The 22,975-nt window shown below is 40.7% G+C and overlaps 2 protein-coding genes across 5 annotated transcripts in view; one reads left to right on the top strand and one right to left on the bottom strand.

Moving 5' to 3' along the window:
* Nucleotides 1–1,370: 1,370 nt before the first annotated feature.
* On the top strand, nucleotides 1,371–6,836 carry NDUFB2 (NADH:ubiquinone oxidoreductase subunit B2). The gene is made up of 3 exons (XM_043463882.1): nucleotides 1,371–1,546; nucleotides 5,203–5,347; nucleotides 6,615–6,836. Exons 1-3 carry the CDS (start codon nucleotides 1,440–1,442, stop codon nucleotides 6,687–6,689), a joined length of 327 nt encoding a protein of 108 aa, XP_043319817.1. The 5' UTR covers nucleotides 1,371–1,439; the 3' UTR covers nucleotides 6,690–6,836.
* A 7,522-nt stretch (nucleotides 6,837–14,358) lies between these two features.
* The window catches only part of BRAF (B-Raf proto-oncogene, serine/threonine kinase), a 161,118-nt gene continuing 152,501 nt past the window's right edge, over nucleotides 14,359–22,975 (bottom strand). For all 4 annotated transcript variants that reach the window (XR_006268617.1, XM_043463884.1, XM_043463883.1 and 1 more), the window contains one exon: nucleotides 14,359–21,604. Coding sequence is in view for 3 of the 4 variants with exons in the window: in XM_043463884.1 (XP_043319819.1) it covers nucleotides 21,582–21,604 (23 nt within the window). In the remaining variant the exon portion in view is untranslated. The remainder of the gene's footprint in view (nucleotides 21,605–22,975) is intronic.

A 22,975-nucleotide genomic window follows, 5' to 3' on the forward strand; every position in this document is an offset into this window, starting at 1 on the left:
ATTGCGTATCAGCTGGAAAGTCAACTTGCACCCAGAATACAGTACATTCTTTCCTACAGTTTATATACCTAGAAGTTAGGAGGACAGGAGAAGGTAGGGGTGGGGAGGGATAGCAGGTGGATGTGGGGAGGGCCATGAGTTCTACAGGGCCAGAGGGTCAATCAGTAAGTTCTGCAGAAAGGTATGTTGTTTGTTTGCTAAGTCGTGTCCGACTCTTTGCGATCCCTTGGACTGCAGCACTCCAGGCTTCCCTGTCCTTCACTGTCTCCCAGAGGAAGCCTTTCTCCCGGGAGAGAGGTTCCTAGCTACTGGGCACATGGAGGCCCATATCTTGCCACAAGAGGAGTGTCAGTTATATTCAATACACTCAAATCCCTAAATTCAGTTCTATGTGTCTCTCCATAAATTTCCAATTTTTCATGCTTATCACTCAGTGTGAAGTCTTCAGTGCTTGGCAGGTGATCCATTTCAAGTCGAAATCTCCAACGTGTGAGGCTGGCAGGTTAAGTTTATAAAAATCGAGAATTCTTAGGAAAACTATAACCCATAAGTGGGGACACTAAGAATTTTGGAGCCGGGGTTCTCAAGGCTGGAGAAAGGGGTTCTTCAGCTCCCCAAAGTTTTGGAAGTTTGGAGTTCATCCAGGACTTAATATTAAGAGACAAACGCCAAGAATCCAGGGCTGGCTCAGGATCCAGGGATCGGGAGCACCGCGTATGTTGGGGGCCTGCTAAAATTCAGATTCCTTGGCTCTACTCCAGCCGTAATAGCTGGGGTCGGACTCCTCAGGGGATTCTGATACCTCCAGTCTAGGTGCTGACATTTGAGAACCACGCGCTGCGGGTTGGTTATTAAGCTCAGGTTTGCACAACAACGTATAACGATGAAAGCTTTAAAGAAATCGTGGAGCCTTTGCAGGGGAGGAATACAATGGACTAGCTTTGGGAAGGACAGACTTGTTCAGAATGGATTTGGCAGCCTAGGAGGGTCTGGAAGGGTACTTAATTCGGGGGAGCAGGCAGAGGGGCGGGTCCGGGTGGGGTAACAGCGCCTAGATCAGCACCCGTAGCAAAGAGCGAGCTGTGTCAGCGTTGTTTCTCAGTGTCCGCGTAACATCGAGGGGCTCGAGGAGCGGAGCGCCCATCCGCGGGCTCCGCCAGGGCCGTCTACACCCATGACCTTTCGTCAGGGGGCCACCAGGCCCGCAAAGCGACGCCCAGTCTGGTGGCTCAGAGCGAACCGCGCGCTCAGGAGGCGGCCCAGGACGCCCTCACCTCAGGGAAGGGACTGGAACGCTCCTTCGGGGCGGTAACTACCGCTTCCCCGCCCCTCCTTATGTCATAGGGAGAGGGGCGGGCCGGCGCTGTGACGTCACCGGCCGGGTGCCAGCGGAAGTGACGTGCGGCGGCGGTGCGGCCTGGGCAACGGCCGATCTAAAGATGGCTGGCATGTCGGCTCTGAAGCGACTGTCGCCTTTCGCTCACGTTGGAGGCCACCTTTTCAGAGGCCGCTGCGCGCGGGCGGCTGGAGCCAGTGGCGTCCGTCGGTGAGTATTGCCTGGGGTTGGGGCTTCGCCCGCTTCTAGAGGAAGGCACTAGCCTTCGGGACGCCCTCACCTTGACGCCGAGCCTCAGGGGCTTATCCTGGTCTGCGGCGGCCTCCACCCCTGAGGCATGCTGGGACTTGTAGTCTGACGGCGCGACGCCGGGGCCGGGGGAGCCGATTGAGGTGTGTATCTGACGGTCCCGGCCCCAGAGGGAGGCTGCCCCCGGGAAGCTGACCAGTTGAACAGTTGGAGACAGTTGGAGTTAATCTTTAAGCAAGGACAGGAGCTGAGGAAATCACCTGTACAGGGTAGTTTGAAGCTTCAAGCTCGAGGCAAGGTGAGGCCGGAGACCTCGGGTCGCAGGGAAAGAATGGTAGAGGCTCCTTATGCGTGGTTGTGCCCTAGTTTCCCTGGTGGCTCAGACAGTAAAGGATCTGCCCGCAATGCGGGAGACCCGAATTCGATCCCTGGATCAAGAAGATTCCCCCGGAGAAGGGAATGGCAACCCACTCTAGTGTATCTTGGGTGGAGAATCCTCTGGACAGAGGAGCCTGCCGGGCTACGGTCCATGGGGGTCACAGAGTCGGACACCACTGACCGACTAAGACACACAGGCCTGCCTGATTTCCAACAGAGGCGCTGATCGGTCGTTTTAATCAGATGCCACGTGGCCACATTTTAATTCTAAAAAATTACTGTGGTTGCAGAGTGGAGAATTAGTGCTCCAAGGCACGAGAATGGAGTGGGGAAGGGTGGGAAGAGAGCCAAAAGTGGATGCTTGGGCAATGTCGGAAGTTTTCTTTTTAAAAATATTTCGTAGAACAGTTTTCTGTTTCCAAAAAAAAAAATTGAGAGGAAGGTACAGAGATTTGCCATAAACCGCCCAAGCCACACATGCATAGCCTGCTCCATTATCAGCATTGCCCACCTGAGGGTACGTTGACAGATTATTGTCACCCAAAGCCCATAGTATCCTTTAGAGTTTACCTTTGCAATACCAGAATTTAAGAGAGTGAGCAAAAGCAGAGTCACCCATGATGTAGCGGGAGAAACCCACTGGAGAGTCCAGTGCTGATGCCAAGGGAGGGCAGGTCTACCAAAAGCAAGCTGGGAGTGCAGAGAGATCCAGTAAGAGCAGGACTGAAAACAGTACCCTGGATTTTTTCAGGTGATGTTCCAGGTCTCTCCGACCACGGTCCACACTTTACCAAGAGGCACTGCAGATAGTGGTTTAAAAGCAGGATTCTGCCCTCAGACTGTTCAGATCTCACCTCTGCCACGCTCTTGCTGTATCATCTTGGAAAAGTTTCATGATCTCTTAAGAACTTAGTTTTCTCACCAGTTTAATTGGGATAATAATGTTGACTTCCAGGGAAGTAAATGAATAACAAATCTCCGAAGTGTTTTTACCAGAGTTGCTGGAGCCCTGTAAAGACCAGACAAATATTGTATAAATAGCTGTTGTTATTAGGGAACTGAGACCCAGCTAAATGAAAAGAGTGACTTGCTTAAAGCCACGTGTCTGTTATGAATATGGAACTGGGACAGACGTAGGATGGAGAGAAGGAAAAGGCATGTGTGACCTGAGAAGGACAGAGATCGAGAGCCACCAACAGCCTTTGAGCCTGCATGGGAAGACGAGGGGGTGTTCCTCTCTGCTGTGCTCTTGGTACTTCCATACCAAGATTTTAATGATTTATTAAAAGTTAAAAAAAAATTAATCTGCTGTCGTAGTTTCTATTTGGAGGATGTTCAGGCCTATCTAGTTTGCCTTAGTGCAGTTAACCACCTCTCGGAGCATAAAATTAGATGTTTGTGGACTCTTTATATTTTTTAATCATGGCAATCATTATGTCATCCATCCTTTCTCTAATTGCAGTGTTTCAAATCTTCGTTCAAAAAGATTTATACCTTGCAGTCAATGACCCACTTATTTCATAGTTAAAACAAGATGTAACTCTCACAATAATGAAATATGGAGAGTTCCTGGGAAGGGGTTTAAACTATAATTTTCAAAACTTATTTTAAATGAGTTTAACTGATGGGCACTTACTCGTATGCACAGATAGCTCCTGCATAGGTACTTTTAAATAAAATTGACATACAGAAACAGTGTGATAAATTCAGGGTGTAAAGTAGTGATGCTTGACAGAAGCTTTTAAAAGTAACATGTCGTGCAGAGGGTTATTGGTGGCTTGAACAATAAATGCACATGGAAGCGCTTTGTAATCTGTAAAGTTCCATACAAATGTAATATCATATTCTCAGCAAAAAATTAGTACTATACGTTAGTAAAAGAGTACCTAAAACCTGACTAAAGTTTAGAAGCTGGCTTTAATAAATGTTTGAAAAAAAAAAAGTAATATATGGTTACTGTAAAAAAGGATACATACTTACATGAATACACACATGCATGCAGAAAGAATAAAACCCATTTCTTATACCATCCATAGCTAATTACTATTAATATTTTATATAGGATCTTTCAAATAAAAATGTTGATAGATAGATACATAGATATGGAATTAATGTTGTTTGTGGGCAGTATTTAAGAGCTTGCGCTTTGCCACCAAACAGTAATACTCCAGTGTCCTCATTTGTAAACATTGATAACCATAGATCTGTCTCATCAGGTTGTTTTGAAAATTAAATGATAATATATAAAGTGCTTGGTGTGGTGTCTGACAGGTGATAAGACACTCTGTAAATAATATTAGTAATCTTTAAGAGTAGAGGAGAATAAAAAGGGTACTAGGTAATACGTATCAAGAACCATGGAAGTATTAATGTTCACACAACTGTAGTGTATTTTGAAGTAATTTTACTGAAGTTTTTGTACAGATACTCATTTCTGTGTCAAACAAAAGGGAACATTGCTTTATAAGCTGATTCTTACCTGGAATGAAATTTGTGAACACGTTTTATATAGAAACTTTTTTTGAAATTCAATATCCATTTCTATTTAATAGTATATGTATAGCTGCTGAAAAGGACTTGAAAGTAGCCCCATTAAATACAACTTACATTATTTATGTTAGATTCAAGCTATAATAATAATCCAACAAAATAAAATGAGTAGAGTCCTATGGATGGTATCCCACACCTTGTCAACAGTATCTAAATGAAAAAACAAAAACCAGAAAAACCTGTTCAAACTGATTGTTTCAAGTCGCTTTGTCCAGTGCTGTTGCCTTATTAAAAAGGATCTAAGTTCTCTTTTCCATAAAGTGGTCTTTTAATAAAGATTGTATTACTGATACAGCAGAGGACATAATTTGTCTTGGAAACAGATGGCTCTCCGGAACAAAATTTGCTGATTTGTTTCACTGGATAAGCTAATGACCTACTGCAGGTCGTGATCCTTTAACAACCATGGGGGGCCAGTACCCCGCTAATCAACACATTCATATCTGGTGTAAAATGTATGGATATTCACTCAATGAACATCATAATTAGCCTCTTGTTCAGGCCAGTTTTTGCCGCTGCACACGTTTACAGCAAGCTTAAAGTGGAGTATTTTAAGGGACCATTATCATTCTGGCTTTTTTTGTATTGGAGGAGAGAAAGAAAGGTTTAGTTTCTGGCTGTAACTCATAGAGTTTTAGATGAGCTCGAAGACAAAGCAAGCTGCTTCACACGTCCGTTTTGTCGTGTAGGGCTGGCGGAGGTGCGCACATCGAGCCCCGGTACAGACAGTTCCCGCAGCTGACCCGATCCCAGGCGATCCAGGCCGAGTTCTTCAGTGCGACCATGTGGTTCTGGATTCTGTGGCGCTTCTGGCACGACTCAGATGCTGTGCTGGTAAGTGCAGGAGAGTAGTCCCTGTCCTTCTTTGGGTGTGGGGAGGGAAGATGTGTTAACAGCTGAAGATTGTTTTTCTGTTTGTAGCCTGTTCTTCTCTCTGGAGGTATGTTGTCCTTATGTATATGCAGGGATCCTTTTATTTTAGGAAACATTATCATCTCTGACCTTTTCCACCCAGGGATGTACAGGTAGGTACTGCGTGTCTTATAGTTGCCAGTTGGTGGCCATATCTGGAAGGGAGACTACAGAAGCTAATTCTCTTACCTTCCAAGCTGGGCAGGGGGTCATCGGCCGGTTAAGTTTCACCCTTAAATGCCTTTAAATGATACATGTCATCTAGTCTGTGTAGAGGCCCAAGGCAGCAAGCAGGTTGAGGTGGAATGGATATGAGCTAATTTGCCTGAAGCAGGGAAATTAATTACTGGTGACTTTCTAACATGTAACTGGCCTCAAATGAGCTTTTAATCATATTTGCACAGATACCATTCTCTAGGAAATTACACTTTTAGGCCATTGAAATCCGTGCTTATTGATCCAGAATACTTTGAATTTCAGTAAATTAACTTTTTTTTTAAGGATAGGGAAAAATCTTAAATTTACACTGAGTTCTAGAAGCATCAGGTTGATTGGCGTCCCACTTCTCTTAGAATTTCTGTGCCCTTGTCCCCCAGAAAGAAGCCGCCTGGTGTCTGTGAACTGGTAGCACAGAGACAGCTTTGTCTCACTGTGGGTCAGCTCTTAGGTCTGTGTGTGGCTGTCTGGCCGGAGATGATGACACGCCCTAGATAAGGATCAAAGCGGAATGAGTCCACCCGAGGCGCCCAGGTCTCCCAGCAGGAACTACAGGACAGTTTGAGACACTGTGTTTTGTCAGGGAGTCAGGACAACACTGTTGTCAAGGGATTCACAACAATTCAGGGACTGTTGTGACGTGGGGTGTCTTTGAAATCTGTTGTCTCCGTTCCCCCTCCCTTCCATCCAAAACTCATACTCAAATGCCGGCTCAGGGGGAAGCTCCAAAGTGGCCAAGCTTCTCAAATTCAGGCCGCTGCGCATTCTGAACATATTGAAGAATAGTTGGACCATCAGATGGTTGAAGTGTAATAGAATTTGCTCCTGGGGTATATCAAGGATTGTTTATTATTTAAATCATTTTCCCCCCCAAGATTTCTTTTAAAATTTAATCAACTGTATGGAGTATAGATTATTAATAGTTTTGTGAAGTATAGATTCTTGAACTTTTTTTTTAATTGGTTGTCCTTAGGGTCACTTTCCTTATCCCGACCCTTCCCAGTGGACGGATGAGGAATTGGGTATCCCTCCGGATGATGAAGACTGAAAACAGAGGCTCAGCTCTTGCCAAATGCGTGCACCCCATGTTTCTTGTTATGTTTAACATTTGTCTGTAAACATGTTTTGACTTTGCACCTATGATGGTTCCGAAGAAACAGTGCATTTTATAATAGCATAAAGAATAATTAACACATCACGTCTAATTTCTGCTTTTCCTATTTTCACATTTGCTGTCATTCTGCCTCCTCTTCCCCCTACACACTTTTAGTCTTATCTTCCTTTTCCTTTTATGTTTCAAAAAATTATTTTTTCTTAAGCTTCGTTACAGTTTAGGGTCCCATTTGTCTGTCTGTTGATGAAAGACTTTAAGCACCAGCTGTGCTGGACAAGATAGATAGCTTGTTTGTAGTTGCACAAATAGTTCTAATGAAAAATTTGAGCAAATGGGAATGTTACATTTTGGAATTGTATGGAAATCAACTCTTTCAATAGTAAAAGGTTATGGCCATTTCATTTTCCAGATCAGGAGGTTTTTCTTTCAAAAGGAAGATACTGGGAGGAATTCTTTTCCTCACAAATCCTTCAGGGATTAAGACATTGTCATTTAAAATGTTTTTAAATCATTGCATGGACAATAGACCTAAAATAAAGCCCAGACTCTTAAAGCTTTTAAAAGAAAGCACAGGAGACTATCTTAACAATTTTAAGGCAGACAAAAAAGTTTTGGAGAAAAAACAAAAGCACTGATTAAAAAAACAATAAATTTTATTTAGCCTCATCAAAAATTTCTTTTATTAAAATATACCATTAAGGACTGAAATATATAAGCCACTAATTTGGAAAAAATATAGCATCTATATCCAACAAAGGGCTTGTATCTGGTATATGTAAAGAACCCCTATAATCATAAATTAGATTAACAATCCAATTGAAAAATGGGCAAAGGCCTTGAGCAGATACTTCACAAAGGAAGATAATGAATGGCCAATAATCACAAGAAAAAAGGCTCTTAATGTCATTAGTCACCAGGGAAATGCAAATTAAAACTACAGTAAGGTATCTTTTGTACTCACTAGGATGGCTAAAATAGGACTGACAACTTTAAATGTTAGTGACAATTTGGAGCAACTAGCAATATTTGCTAGTAAGAATGTAAAACAGTACAATGATTTTGTAGAATTCTTTGGCAGTTTCTAATGAACTTAAACATGTGTATCCTAGGATTCAGCAACTGTATTCCTAGGATTTACTCAAGAGAAATGAAAACTGTATGTCCATAAAAGACATGTAAAAAATTTTTCATTATATCTTCAAACTAGGCCTAATTGTACCTCAATGAGAGAATGGATAAACATGTTACAGTATATTCATTCAACTGAATAATAATTCAACAATTAAAAGCAACAAGCTATAAGACACAATCATTTAGATTAATCTGAGAGTCATCATATTAAGCAAATGTCACTTAAAAGTACATAATGATTCCATTCATACGAAGTCTACATACTGGTGAAACTGTAGAGGTAGGGTGGGGGTTATGTGGGTATATACAGTTGTCAAAATTCATTGAATTAAACCCTTAGTATCTGCATTTTAATTTTAATTACACCTCCATAAAAATGTAAAAAACATAAAAACCATCGCACATTAATAATTGCCAGCATTCAAAATACCTTGGAAATTGTTTTAAAGAATAGGAAGCATTAAGTGACAGTTATATGTTCCTGTTAAATCAGACTACTAGTATTGCTGTTATTTTAATTAGTAGTAGTTTATTGACATAAAAATCACAGCAGTTTTGAGTATGTGGGGGTGGGGGTTGAGGGCAAACAGTTAAGCTGTTTTACAGCTTGTTTCGTGTCTCTGGCTTTGCTATGAACCAGGCAGAGGTCCCCGTCCTCACCAAGCCTTTGTTTCTCCAATGTTAATAGGTCTGCAGCGCTAGTCTCTCCTATCTTCTCATATATTTTCCAATATTCCTGCACACAGTCATTAACATTTTAATGATCAGAGCATAAGCCTGTTGAGAAAGCAAGGTGATTTTGACTCCTCTGCAAGGCCACTCACATGATTGATGCTCAGTGAATGCTTGAATAGTTGAATGAACAAGAGCGATGGATTTGAAGCTTTCCAACTTTTGTTTCCCTGCAGGAGCCAGGTGAGAATTTCAAGAAATTAAGGACATCATATTGTATATTAAAGTTGTAAATTAAAGTGTGTTGGTCAAGAATGAGGAACTGAATTACGGATATTTCTGATGATGACAGCCACCCTTCATGGATGATTTCCTGTGCACTGAACTGCTATGCCAACTGCTTATAGCCCTTTCGGTGGATCTTCTTGGGTACCCCATGGTACAGATGATCAGTGAGGACATCAGGGTTCAAGGAAATGAAGTAACCTTGCTTAGGGTCACACACTGCTGGGTGAATGACATTAGGTCTGACCCCATGCTCAACAGCGGTACCATACTGCCTACCTGCTTAGCTGTCTTAGTCACATGTAATTGACAGTTTATGTGAAGATCTTGCCATTTCTCTACTGCTAGTGTTTTCTTGCCAAAAGTATACAGAAGTTAGAGGTCGGTGCAGTCCATCTCGTGTTTATGTATCTCTTGCGGGCTGGACATTGTGTTGAGTCACCATTTGTGGAACTCTTAAGACATGTTTCTATCTAGGAATTCTTAGGGCCAGAGAATGAGATAAGGATGAAATAGGATAATGCAGTTTTTCAAGAGTTTGTTTCAAAGTACTTTTCCACTTTTGTGTAGTATCATAGTTCTGAGAGGAGGTAGGACAGAATTTTTTCTATCTACAGATAAAAATATACACTAGAGTAGCTTAAGGACTTGCCCAGAAGCATAGCTGTTCACATTTTTATGTTTTTGACTATCTAGGTGTTGGGACTGCCAATGCTAAACAAGACAGATGAGAACTCAAGACTTTGGCAAGGACAGAAAGACAAGCAGAGGGTTGCTGTGAAGGCAGTTACACTGGCTGCTAGGTGGGTCTGTGCTGATCCTTTTTGGTAGACAGAAGGCTGAGCTGAAACCTGACATGTAGCAGGAACCAGTTGTGTGGGGTCTGAAGGAAGAGTGCCCCGCGGACAAGGAATAGCAAGGACCAAGGTCTAGGGTGGGACCAGGGTCACCATGTTTAAGGGACAGAAAGTCCACTGGGCTTCCAGCAGGGGAGGAGAGGGTGGGACTGGATGAGGTCAGGCAGTAAGAGAGCTGCTCACAAGCTTTAAGCAGGGGATGGTCCAATTTGAGTTCCTAGTTCCTAGGCTTTCACTCACCCTCTGGTTCTCCCCAGTGGTCAGAGTGGGCACAATGGCAGCAGAGGCAAGTGAAACAGTTTTTCACCCTCCCGACTGTCGGCTCCAGCAGCCCTGGGCCTGGTGCACAGGTGTTGGACACTCCTGGTTTTGTGTTTCCTTACCTGTGTAGGAGTGTGCTGTCTCACCTGATGGTCTTTAAAAGATCATTAGATTCCTATGTACTTTTTAGTTCTCATTTTTTGTTGTTTTCCATTGCTGCTCCTCCCCCCATCAATAGAGTTGTTTGGGAAAGAATACAGTCTTTAACAGTGAACTCAAGTAGGATAACCCAATTAGTTTTTTCCCTGAGAAATCAATCAGAATTGCTTGACTTGAATTAAAAGATTACTTAAACTAGCCCTCTATTTTTTTTTGTTTTCTTTTTATTTTATTTTTATTTATTTTTTCAGTGGGTTTTGTCATACATTGATATGAATCAGCCATAGAATTACACGTATTCCCCCTCCCGATCCCCCCTCCCACCTCCCTCTCCACCCGATTCCTCTGGGTCTTCCCAGTGCACCAGGCCCGAGCACTTGTCTCATGCATCCCACCTGGGCTGGTGATCTGTTTCACCATAGATAATATACCTGCTGTTCTTTCGAAACATCCCACCCTCCCCTTCTCTCACAGAGTTCAAAAGTCTGTTCTGTACTTCTGTGTCTCTTTTTCTGTTTTGCATATAGGGTTGTCGTTACCATCTTTCTAAATTCCATATATATGTGTTAGTATGCTGTATTGGTCTTTATCTTTCTGGCTTACTTCACTCTGTATAATGGGCTCCAGTTTCATCCATCTCATTAGAACTGGTTCAAATGAATTCTTTTTAACGGCTGAGTAATATTCCATGGTGTATATGTACCACAGCTTCCTTATCCATTCATCTGCTGATGGGCATCTAGGCTGCTTCCATGTCCTGGCTGTTATAAACAGTGCTGCGGTGAACATTGGGGTGCACGTGTCTCTTTCAGATCTGGTTTCCTCAGTGTGTATGCCCAGAAGTGGGCTTGCTGGGTCATATGGCAGTTCTATTTCCAGTTTTTTAAGAAATCTCCACACTGTTTTCCATAGCACTAGCCCTCTTTTAAAATCGGCCGATGTGGCCTCCATATACTGAATCCTCTTTTCTATACCTGGGCTGTGAAATCAGTTTGTGCTGATGCAAAAATTGTCCCAGCCAGCCTACTCTCAAAGGAACAAACCTCTTACTTTCAGATTCTTTCCATTTTAGAGATGAGTAAGTTGAACTTCCCTTGTGGCTCAGCTGTTAAAGAATCTGTCTGCAATGCGGGAGACCTGGGTTCGATCTCTGGGTTGGGAAGATTCCCTGGAGAAGGGAAAGGCTGCCCACTCCAGTATTCTGGCCTGGAGAATTCCATGGACTTCCCCGTATAGTCCACGGGGTCGCAGAGTCAGACACGACTGAGTGACTTGCACTTGCAGCTTTAACTTTTAAGTTGAACTGTAGCGTGGTTAGGTAACTTCCCCAAGTCCCAGCAGAGAACTAAGGTTCAAGTCCTGGCTGTTTGGCTGTAGGTCTGAGTGAGGTGGACAGTGTAAAGCTTTGTGAGCAAGACCTGCCCACTAAAGTCATTTTATGCCGTGATCTAGAGTGTGTGAGTGTGTGAGTGTGTGTGTGTGTGTGTGTATACATACATAATAGAAAAGTTTTATGAAAACTTACATGTTATATTTTCTTTCTTATTCTATTCTACATTTAAACGGTTGATTGAGACTGATTTTACTACCCACTAATGGGTTTCAGTTTGCAGTTTGGAAAATTGGCATAGTGAAGAACTCAGGCCCTGGAGCCAGACTTGCTGGGTCTGACTCCTAGCTCTGGTCATTTATTTATGGAATGCCTGCTGGGAGTTTGGACAGATTACTTGTTTGAACTTTGCCTCAATGCCCTCATTTGTAAAATGGATTAAGTAGATTCAATGAATTTGCACATAAGCCGTCAGAACTACATCTGGCAGGAAGGAAATAACCTAAATGGAAGCAACTGTTATTTCCAAATCATTGGGTCTAAACTAAGCTTATAGTGACCCGTGAATCCTAGTTTGATTTTTATAAATAAGCCTCCACATGGAGACAACTGTAAACATATTTCAGCAGATGCAGAGCCACCCCTCTCCTTTGCCTAAAGCAAGACAAACATTTAGGATGGTTTTTCCTTCCTAGTGAGTGGCTAAAAGAACAAAGTTAGTTTTAGGCTGTGACCTGGTAGATGGAGAGTTGTACCTTCATAAATGGAAAGGTAGGCAGTGAAAGAATTGATGGCAACAGAAAATATCAAGTGTTAAAATTTAACACACGAGTTTACCCAGTTTCCTATGGAAACTTGAATGTAAGTAACGCAATTACCTAATAAAGTTGTGAGGCGTGGAGGTACTGTGGAAGGAATGCTTGTTGTGTGTCTTCCGGGAATTACAGATGTCCTCTTGGTCCCATCTGCCTCTGGAACTAGTCTGTGGAAGAGGCAGACCCCGGTGCCTGTTGCCACCATCTCATCGGAGCCTCAGAGGACAGCAGTGCATAGTGGAGGAGACGGGAGCTGTCTGAGCCAGTACTGGCCTGCCTCAGTACTCGGCCTTGACCTTCTAGCTCCTGCATGAGCAGTGGGCTTGTTGACTGGAGGAGACAGAAGAGCAAGTGGAATAGGCAAGTGGCACAGTCTCCTTCTCTAGCTACAAATTCAGTATCATGGAGTCAACACCAATTTTATATCCAAATCTCGCTATAGCCATCACAACCACGAAGTGTGCATGTGTGTTAAGTTGCTTCAGTCCTGGCCGACTCTGCGACTTTATGGACCGTAGCCGCCAGGCTCCTCTGTCCATGGGATTCTCCAGGCAAGAATACTGGAGTGGGTTGTGGGTTGCTATTTCAGTCACCAGGGGATCTTCCCCACCGAGGGATTGAACCAGCATCTCTTCAGTATCCTGCATTGGCCGGCAGGTTCTTTACCACTAGCACCACCTGGGAAGCAAGTATATAGTAGTGATCTTGGAAACCTACTTATTGACATAGTAGTGATCTTGGAAACCAAAGTCCTGACTTTTTAGTCCTGGCTGCATGAATCTAGCCAAGTCATCCCTGGGGATTCATATTTAGTAGCTGACGAGGGGACCATGCAATCCTTAAGACTGAGCCACAAAAACTTTTCTTTGGTGGGGAGAGGACCACGCCACATGGCTTGTGGGATCTTAGTTCCCTCACCAGTGATCGAAACCTCACCCCCTGCAGTGGAAGCACGGAATCCTAACCACAGGGCTGCCAGGGAATTTCCTAGACCATGTAATCTTCAAGAGCTCTTTTGGCTCTTAATATTTCACAAGTCTAGGAGAACTACATAGCCTAGGTAGTAGGCTCAACCTTTATCAAACCCCTGATAGAATTTAAGAAAAGCTAGTATGGTATGCTTCTTTATAATAATAGAATTTTATCACAATAATTAAAGGATTCATAATTCTGGACTAGATTTTAAGGAAAACTAGAACAATGCATTAAGAAGTGAATCCACAGTTACACTCCATCATGTATGAAGGTTACTTAAAAGTTAGCTTCTGTTATGTGGTATTACAGAGTTACATTTTTCAGATGAGAGAACTGCAGTTCAGAGAAAATACTTGTCTCACTAGCATTTTATTATTCATTGGAGGGGCACAAAGATCAGAAACCAGGTTCCTCAAACATGTGCCATCTTGAAGACTTTTCTGTTTATATTGTTCTCAGACACAGAGTTTCCCGGTAAAGTTTTAGAATTATTTCTCTCTTCTGGAAACTTTGCCTGGTAATATCACAAAACGCTGATGATATTCTAGGTGTCTTTCAAACTTCATGAGATAAAATGTATAAAGTCAAGGTAGCCAGCATTAAAATGGGAAGTATAAAACATGAATGCATAGTTTCAAATACATATATTTCTGTCTACAGCCTGTGTTCCTATAGAAAATACATCTTTGGAAGTTGTGTCAAAAAAAATCTGAAAGGTACCATTCACAGTTCAGAAGAGGGAACTTCTCCAGACAGACTACTACTTGTACGACTCAATTATAGCACACTCTTCAGCTGAGCCACTGGAAGGGGGACAGTCATATCACATCACATCACACAGTACTTGAGGATCATCACCAACATCAGACAAAAACTGTCACTTCTACAAGAGGGTAACTGGTGCAAAGTACCAAGTATTTATCTTGACAACTTACTTTAAATGTATTTCTCATATAAATACCTTTTGCCCACCAAGCAGTAATTGAAATATATATATAACATTTCATTACATATGAAACAGTGTACACTTCTCAAGCCCCTCCACTGCCTGAAAGAACTGTCAAAACCCTACGTCCATCACTGAATGTGACAGTGCTAGAAAAATAATCGTCTTCATAAAGACTTCTCCATGCAGTCAATCTTTATTATAGCAGTATTCGCATATTCACATCAAGTACATAGAACTTTTTTTGCCTTTTATATAGTACAGAGTTTTTAAATAACTTTACACAAATAAATTTCAATCTGAATTTCAGCTATCTTTTTTATTTAATCCTCCATGCGTTCTATCCAAACTGAACAATATTTTCCACTGTACAAATTTACATGAGAAAAAACTCCAAAGTACAAATGAAAGGACCTGAGCAGGAAAGAGAACTCAGGAAGTATCAAGAAGTGGGGATGGGGAGAAATGAAAAAAAAATAAAAATAAAAACTTCAAGCAAACACTGAGGATTAAGGGACAAGGACACATCATCCATTTGACTGAAAATAAATGTCTTTCTTATGAATTGAAAAATAAGCTTTAAAAATAAGTTACTCCTTTGTAATTTTTGCAAAGCAGGTACAGAGAAGTCTGTGGACAATTAAAAACCATCTTTTCACTGGGCACACTCCAGACTCCATGAAAACCTTTTCAATGCTTGAGCAGAACTGAAGTGAATAAAACCCAAACCTTTGGCAGCAAGAGAGGAGAGGGATGTGAACATGCATCACTGTAAGGTCTGGTGTAAACCAGGGCCATTAACTCGCCGCGGTTAAAACATGAAGGAGTTCCCTTTCCTCTCTTATAGAAGAACTGTCCTCAAGCTAAGCGTAAGTGAAAAGGTGGGGAGGCGGGATTTCCTTTTTCTTGGTCCAAACCAAAGAGCAATCATAACTAATAAATAGAATTCAAAGGGACATATGTTAAACAGTTAATTTCAATCTCATGGTTGTACACTCCTGTTTTAGAAGAAACAGTAATTGCTGAGCAAGGAAAAGGGTTAGAGTGTGTACAACCAATGAACGAGCTACGTCACTGTGATAGTCCTTCAAATCAGGTGATAGGAAGGCCAAGCTGAGACTATGACCTGTGGCATGGCCTAAGGAAACACAGAGGACCCAACAAATGCATTTTCAAATGAAGGAGGGAAAATTTATAGCATACACACACACACACACATCCCTGTATGTAAACTAACATAACATGAAGATAAATAAGACGTAAAGGTTAGCCATTTATGTTGGTAATTAACATGAATAAAAAGGCATATGTTTATATAGCTGGTTTTAATCAGCTATGGGAACATAGGCAAATGCATTAGGAAGGAATGATTTTTTTTAAAAACCCGTTCACAGCTTAGAATAAAAAGCACACTTATTGCACTCTTACATTTTATTTCAGGTAATTAGTTTATTTCCCACCCTCACATCAATTTTTCCCTACCCTAGACTTATTCCCATACCTTCCCCCCTCCCATTTTGGTCCATTTTGTCTACATTTGTGCCTAGTCTGTGAGCTTTGTTGCTTATGCTAGTCTGAGGTTTCTTCCTATGTGACATATACTGTCAAAACACAAGTAGGTTAAAAAGGCTTAACACACAAATGTAACACAGTAATTTTCAAAAACAAAGCCAACTGACTAAGCAACTTACTCATAACTCGCATCTCCATTCCTGTAAACAGAACACTTCCTCTGCTCTATCTCTTAAGTGAATTTCACACCCGATTCCCTATGTAGATTCTGCGATGAGAACCAGCCACCTGTGGGTGATGGACAACGTGCTCACCCTGCCAGAAGCAGCAGATGGTCTGCACATAGCTTTTTTTTTTCATACCAACATGAATAAACGTATTTTAGTTGTTTTCAATGAGTACTTCATAAATCTACAGAAGTCTTAAGAAAAAAAGCATCACAAAAAAACCTCAGATATACTCACTGGCTGTGTCCTCATGCACAACTGGCTATATTATATCATTGCAATTAGTCAAAACTGCTAAATAAACATTTTAATGAAACTGACTTAGTAATTAATAAAACTACATTGACACTTAGGTAAAGGGGTTCAAAAGGTAAAAAAAAAAAAAAATCAAAAAAGTATTACAAAAACAATAGCCGAACTTGTGAATGCTGAAATAAAAGATTCACTCAATCACTTTTTTTGAGGTAGAGACTAACCACCCCTAAGCATTTTAAAATAAACCACGGTTACCTTAAGATTTTAGAACTTATGTTTCTATCCTCTTCTACTTTAAAAATACCTGATAGAAACTGCTAATTACCATGACTGGCAAAATTTAGGACTGAAACTCAATTTAAATGTCTTTCCAAATGGAAGTGAAAACTGATTAAGAACAACAAAACAAAGCTTACTCTCCAGTGTACTGATGAAACAAAAATCTTACCAGTATTTTCAATTTACCAGAGCTAGCAACATGGAACATGAGTACATTGGCCACTTTATTCTCCTCGGGCCAACCAGTCATGCAGAGATGCTATTGCACTCCTCGGGTGCTCAACAACCTATGGATGTTAGTAACACACCTTGGTGGAAACGTCTAGAGAACTCGCCGAAGCCCTTCTTGAGGGTGGCGAGGAATCAAGATACAAGAAGCACACCATGAAGTGTGTCCAGTTCACAGCCGCCCACCAGGTCGTTAGCTAGTCTGCTGTCCTCTCAGAGAGGATCCCCTGGAAGCCCCCACCTGGCCCTCAGAGCATTTCTGAACAGGACAAGCAGGACAGTCCCACTGAATCTGCAAATGAGTCCTGAGCGGCAAGTTTACGTTTCAGTCTCTGGAAACTCAGTGTCTAGGTCGGCAGCAGTACTCTGGGAACCAGAAAATCAAATTCTGTCCTGTACCTTAATTTCTCCCTTCTCACTAGTTAACACATACGATTGCTGCCCAGCACACAGTACTTCAGCCCCAAACTACAGAAATTTAAAATGTCCGTCACACATTTCTGTTATATAAAAGTTCCATGCTTTGAAGAACCTATGGGAGTAGAAAAAGTTTCTCTATAAATGTCACTGAATTGTGATTTCAACCTATTTGCTCTATGTGATAAATATATCTGACTACACTAGGGATTATGTGCTTTAAAAAAATAATTTTGTTCACTGAAAATTTACTTGTGTTTTCTCTCATTTTTTAAATGTGATTTTGACTATAAACACTTTAGTGCATTTATCTTTGCAGTCTAAATTGCACACTAAAAAATATTAACACAGCTGAGTTAGACCAGGGTGGCTGCTCTCTTCACAAATCACTGATTTCTGCTAAAATTTTAGCTTTTTTTTTTTTTATTGCATCATGAAGGCACAGTAAGATCATTTGGCAAATTGTCAAGGTATTTTTCTAGCGCCTTACCTACACCATTTCAATGTGTGACCTGTAACCTATTTGCTGTTTATACTCACAGTAAACTTTCTGTGTCTGGCTGCAGTTTGTCTGTTTGGTTTGTTTTGCTATTAATAGCCTAATAGTTGGAATCACTAGTTTCAAAGTGCTGATATTCTAGTACTCCCAATGCCAGTTTGGACAAAGAGAATCTTGAAAAATGGGTCATCATTCTACCCTCTTAACTGGGCAGTATCTCAATAGGAAAATCTGTGCATGTGATGAAGTTGTGGCTAACTCATTATGAAAATGTCCTGTCTTGCTAAAAGCCTACCGAAAATTAAAATTATATCTGTTAGTCAAGTGTTACCATTAACTATTTAATTTCATGCAATCGATTTAAGGTTAAGATTCTGATACGTACCCCTAAAACAGATTCTGGCACCACTTTCAACAACATTCAGATACTCTGAGCTACATTTTTCAGTATTACTGCTTAAATGTATAATGCCCTTTAGGACAAAAGGAGAGTGCTCAAATACAAGTATACATAAAAGTTAAAATCTTAGATCATCTTCATGTTCTAGAGCTCCTGACTTTTCATATCTTAAAATAAATAACTATTCATTACCTCATTCTGAGGAGGTAGTTTTTGAAGAGGTCACCTGAACCCTGCAATGTGTTTCAAACTAAAGCTAAATGAGGTGTGCACAGGGCTGGAGAGGTGAATGTACAGGAGGGGCAGGTGAGATCTGAGGAGGGGCGTGCAGCAGCTCGAACATTGCCCGATGAGGAAAAGATAACATTGTGTGACAAAGAGCCGTGACTGCATCAAATGACAATCTAGGAAATATTTACAAAGTTTCAGGTTGACAGTGCTGAAGTCTTGAATTCTTTATTACTACACAATGCTCTTTGCCAACTCTGACATAAATATAACATCTATCCTAAAGTATATGGGATTTTATCTGCTAGCGTGCCCCAGCATGTCCTACCAGATCTCAAACACAATCAAGGACTGGATGTTAAGGAACCAGAATTTGACAGCTAGACAGAATCCTCTTTTAAGGTGCACATAAGTACAAATGATCACATTGTATTTTCTGTTCACAAATCCCTTTTATAAATTGCTTTTTGGTCAATATTATTTCAATGGTAAAAGTTTAGATCCTAGACTAATTTAATGATGAAAAAGTCCATCAGTAATACTATGTATTTTAAAATAATCTTCTTATGGTTGCTCTGAGATTTTTCAGAAGGCATAACCTTTCCTTATATACACTACAGAAGGCACTGCAGCCGCCTTACAGGAAAGACATAAGTACAGCCTCACAAGCTTGTCAGGGAAGCAGTCACATCCTATCCACACAAACTACTCATAAAGTGCTCTGCACAACGAAGAGTTCCTCCTTGTATTTTCTTTTTTTTTTCCTCCTTGTATTTTCTTAGGAGCTCAACATGCCTATCTGTAGTCTAAGCATCAAGAAAAAAAAAAAAAAGGCATACAAAACTCAGGGGAAATTCCTTTTCCGTCTCATTTGTAAACTAGAGAAAAAAGAATCTGATGGAGAAAAGAAGAAAAAAGGAAAGCTAAAATTTTGTTATTTTTTGAGGGCACTATACAAATCTCTCAACACCCTGAGCCTGGCTTCTGGGCACAGATTTATTTGAGATCAAATCTATTTCCCTTTTTCAAATCAGATAGCAATCTATTCTAAAACAGAAAGGGAAGAAGAAAGAGTTATCACCTTGAATTGTGAAAATGCCAGCGCTAAGCTTCCTCCATAACCAGCTCCTCCTGGGCAGTTTCTGCCCGGCTGAGGGAGGGGGCCCTGCCTGAGAGCTCCTGGCTCTTCCCAACCACGGAAAAGGTAACACGAGCATGTTCATGTTCAAAAGCATCTATGGGGACAAATTTAAAAAGAAAAATAGACACTGCTTTTAAAAGAGAGGCAGTATTATGCACACAGATGCTCTTTAAATCAGCATGAATCATTTTTACAATTTCTGAAATTTGTAGGATCTTGCTCTACTCACCAAAGACTTAAGACCTCATTGTTTTTCAAACTCATTAATAACTTGAGGATTATTTTCCACTTTACTGGGACAATCTTTTACAAATCCATGGAATTTTCAGTAGGCCCTCCTCTGAATGTAGGTATTGTAGCAAAAATAATGTAACGGCAGTAAGCTTTAGTAGGCTGAAAGACAGCAGGGCAATTTACAGTTTGAAAACTTCAAATAATTTCTAATTCCCTGATTTATAGGTTCTGCCTAATATTGTTCAGGTCTTTTACTACATAGCTTGGTTGGGCTGGGTACATTTGATTTACATTCCTAAATCTTGTTAAGAGAGTCTATATTCATGGTAAGGGAGGTATTGACCAGGAACACATCCAAAGTCTCTTTCTTTGCTACTACTGTGATTTATGCCACACTTTAGTAAAGGCTGAGGGAGGTTATGATTAGGTTATATTCTCCATTTATAAAGATAAAGAAGAAGGTTCTTAATTATTCCACAGCAGTTCTTTACTGATGTTAATCTTTACACATCCTCCCTCAGTCCCAATACACCTAAAACTGCTCTATTCTCTGCCTGGGGAACTCAGCTGCCAAATTAACCAACCTTTTGAAGATCAGGCTTGGGAAAAAAGGAAGGAGGAGAATGAATGAAGATACCACCATTTTTATTTGAGGTTGCATATTCTAGATAAAAGACTAAGAAGATGTAGGATGTAGTGTAGGAGTAAGTTGGAAGAAACAATGAGATATTTAGTAAAGATGTTAGTGTGGATCCAGCAAGTACCATTAATTTAAAAATTATAAATATTTGTCATTAAGCTAAGACTCCCCATATATTTAGGTAGAGAAAAGGGTAATGATCTTTCTTTAAAAGCTGCTTATGTAACAAAAATACAATTTTCCAGGATATATAATTCTAGTGGGAAGTAATATTATTTTATTCCAATTCAATCTGAAAATTATTTTCTTTTTTTAATAAAAATATAATAGAAGAAACTCAGAAATTAAAACTTGTACCTTACACTTAAATTACATAAATGTCTCACATTCAAAACTGTTATCAAGCAGTTTTGTAGGCTTTTAATTAGATACAGGCATTTTGTGCCCTGGACAAAGTAGCCACTTAAGTACTTGGTGACTGACTGGAAGAGCTTAGGAGGAAGATATCAATTGTATTTTCCTGAGAACTTGCTACATGGTGGAGAAAAAAAAAATCCCCAAACACTTGTCTTCATTGCTGGACCCAATGGGAAAAGAAGGCAATGCGCGCCACTTCCGGCCGGCCCACCAGGCAGGGAGCCGCGTGAGCAAGGAAGCCAAGGCCAGAGCCCCAGCAGCCCAGGAAAAAGATGCAGCATTCCCTTTCCTCCACACCCAAACCGACCTCCTCACCTCTCACCCTCCTTTTAAATAAAGTAGCTTCATTTTGGTAAAAATTTGTCAAGGACTGAACATGCACCACACAGGAAGGGCATGCTGCATTTTTGTTCCATCCCTCAGAAATGAACCGGTGGTGGCCAGGGGAAAGGGTTCCACAACACAATCCCAGAACAGGAAAGAGAACGAGGCTTGGTGATTGCGACTGCCCCATCAGACGATCAGCCACATACTGATCTGGTGGTTAGAAGGGCAAAGTTGACTGGCAGACTTCCCAGAGCAAATCTCCCAAGCTGTAGCAGCGGTTTCTTTCCATCATGCCTGACCATCAAAAGGTCAGAACTCAGGGTCTCTCCTCTTTCTTCCTGGGAGTGGGCAGACTTGTATACACGTGGTATTTGTGGTGAAGAAGAAGCACTGGCAGCAGAGAATTCTGGTTCCTAAAACATTCTTCCCTCTCTTGTTGGATGGGAAATTTCCTTCTGTTCCATATCAGCTTATGCACTGAAAACTTTTATCTTTAAAAAGAGTTGAGGAACAGAACTGTGTTTTGATGTTAACAAATTGTACGAACACAAGACTTAAGAAATAAGAGTAGATGCTGTCATGATGGTGTGGCTACTTGAAGGCTGCAAATTCTCCTGTAGAGGGAGGACAAGAGCTAATTTTAAAAAAGTTATCTCAAATAGCCTAGAGACGCAGAAAAGCCTCGCTGAAACCTGAAAGGTGACTAGCTATGTATTACAGATCTAGCAATGACAGGCAAAAATGGTCAAAACCATGAAAGAAGCCAACTTACATAATACTACATTAAATCTGCAGATAATCCCCCAGTTGGGTTTTACATGCTATGATTCTAATCAAGCTATAAGCAGTTCAAATGAACAAAACTTCTCAGAAACCAATGGTAAAATAATAAGGTTGATTTGTAGAATACTTTCCCCCCAAATTATCAACTCATTTTCATTATTATAATGCAACTATTAGGAAGGAAGAAGAAGGAATTAATCTCCTTTTGTAAAAGATAAAATTTATAGGTCAAATAATATGTCCACATTACACATTTGACTGAAGGAAAGAAAATTCAGACCTCTCCCATTTGTAGTTCATTTTACCTTTTAAACTATCAAAAAATTACATATAGGCACATGTCAATGAACATCATTCTCAGCATACAAATTTTAAATCGCAAAGACCGACCCTTTGAGGTATTATACTCTTTTAAGCTTACTGAATTTGGGGGCTTCAAGACGTTATTTTTCACCAACTATTTTGTCCATACCTTCTACTCGAAACTAGAGATAGGTTCCTCTTATTAATTACACCACAGTTCATTTCTGGAAGTTGGCTAGTAACTGACAACTATCACAATTTAGTCAGCCTTAACATCATTTTTCAGTAACAGCAACTTCTGATAAGGATCCAAGCAATCACTTATATGAATACACTATTTAAATGAAGAATAATCTATCCGTTTTTAGATAGTTTTTTTGCTACTGATTTCAACTGGTTACTAGAGAACACTGGCATGTCCCAACAAACAACAGATTGCTAACGACTGGCTGACAGAATCCTCCGATTGTATGCTGATAATATTAGCAACTATTCTATTGTCTATTATAGTATACCAGGTGACTCCCTGAATACTTTAAACACATTTGCATTGCATCTGAGCCTCATAACAACTCTATGAAGTGGGTGCTATTACTTCTTAATTTACTGGGGTTAATTTACTTCTTAAAGCTGGGGTTTAAAGTGGTTAAGTAACTTGTCCAAAATTTCACAGCCAGAAAATGGCAGACCTGGAATGCATAGCCAGGCACTGATTCCAAAGTCCAAGGTCTTAACAATGAACATATTTTCAATAATGAATTTTCAATAATGAATAATCTGTTTTTCCATTCTGAATACTACTACTAACTGGAACTGCAGATAGTATTATTGTCTCTTTCCATTTAAGGATTCCTTTTAACAAACAATTAACCAAGGTATTTATTGTAAGTCAAAAGATC

Source organism: Cervus canadensis, chromosome 3, assembly GCF_019320065.1.
Source record: "Cervus canadensis isolate Bull #8, Minnesota chromosome 3, ASM1932006v1, whole genome shotgun sequence".
Taxonomy (NCBI): Eukaryota; Metazoa; Chordata; class Mammalia; order Artiodactyla; family Cervidae; genus Cervus; species Cervus canadensis.

Coding starts and splice junctions, on each gene's coding strand:
- NDUFB2 (XM_043463882.1), top strand. CDS start 1,440: ATGGCTGGCATGTCGGCTCTGAAGCGACTGTCGCCTTTCGCTCACGTT. Junction 1,547..5,202: donor GGAGCCAGTGGCGTCCGTCG/GTGAGTATTGCC, acceptor TTTGTCGTGTAG/GGCTGGCGGAGGTGCGCACA. Junction 5,348..6,614: donor ACGACTCAGATGCTGTGCTG/GTAAGTGCAGGA, acceptor GGTTGTCCTTAG/GGTCACTTTCCTTATCCCGA.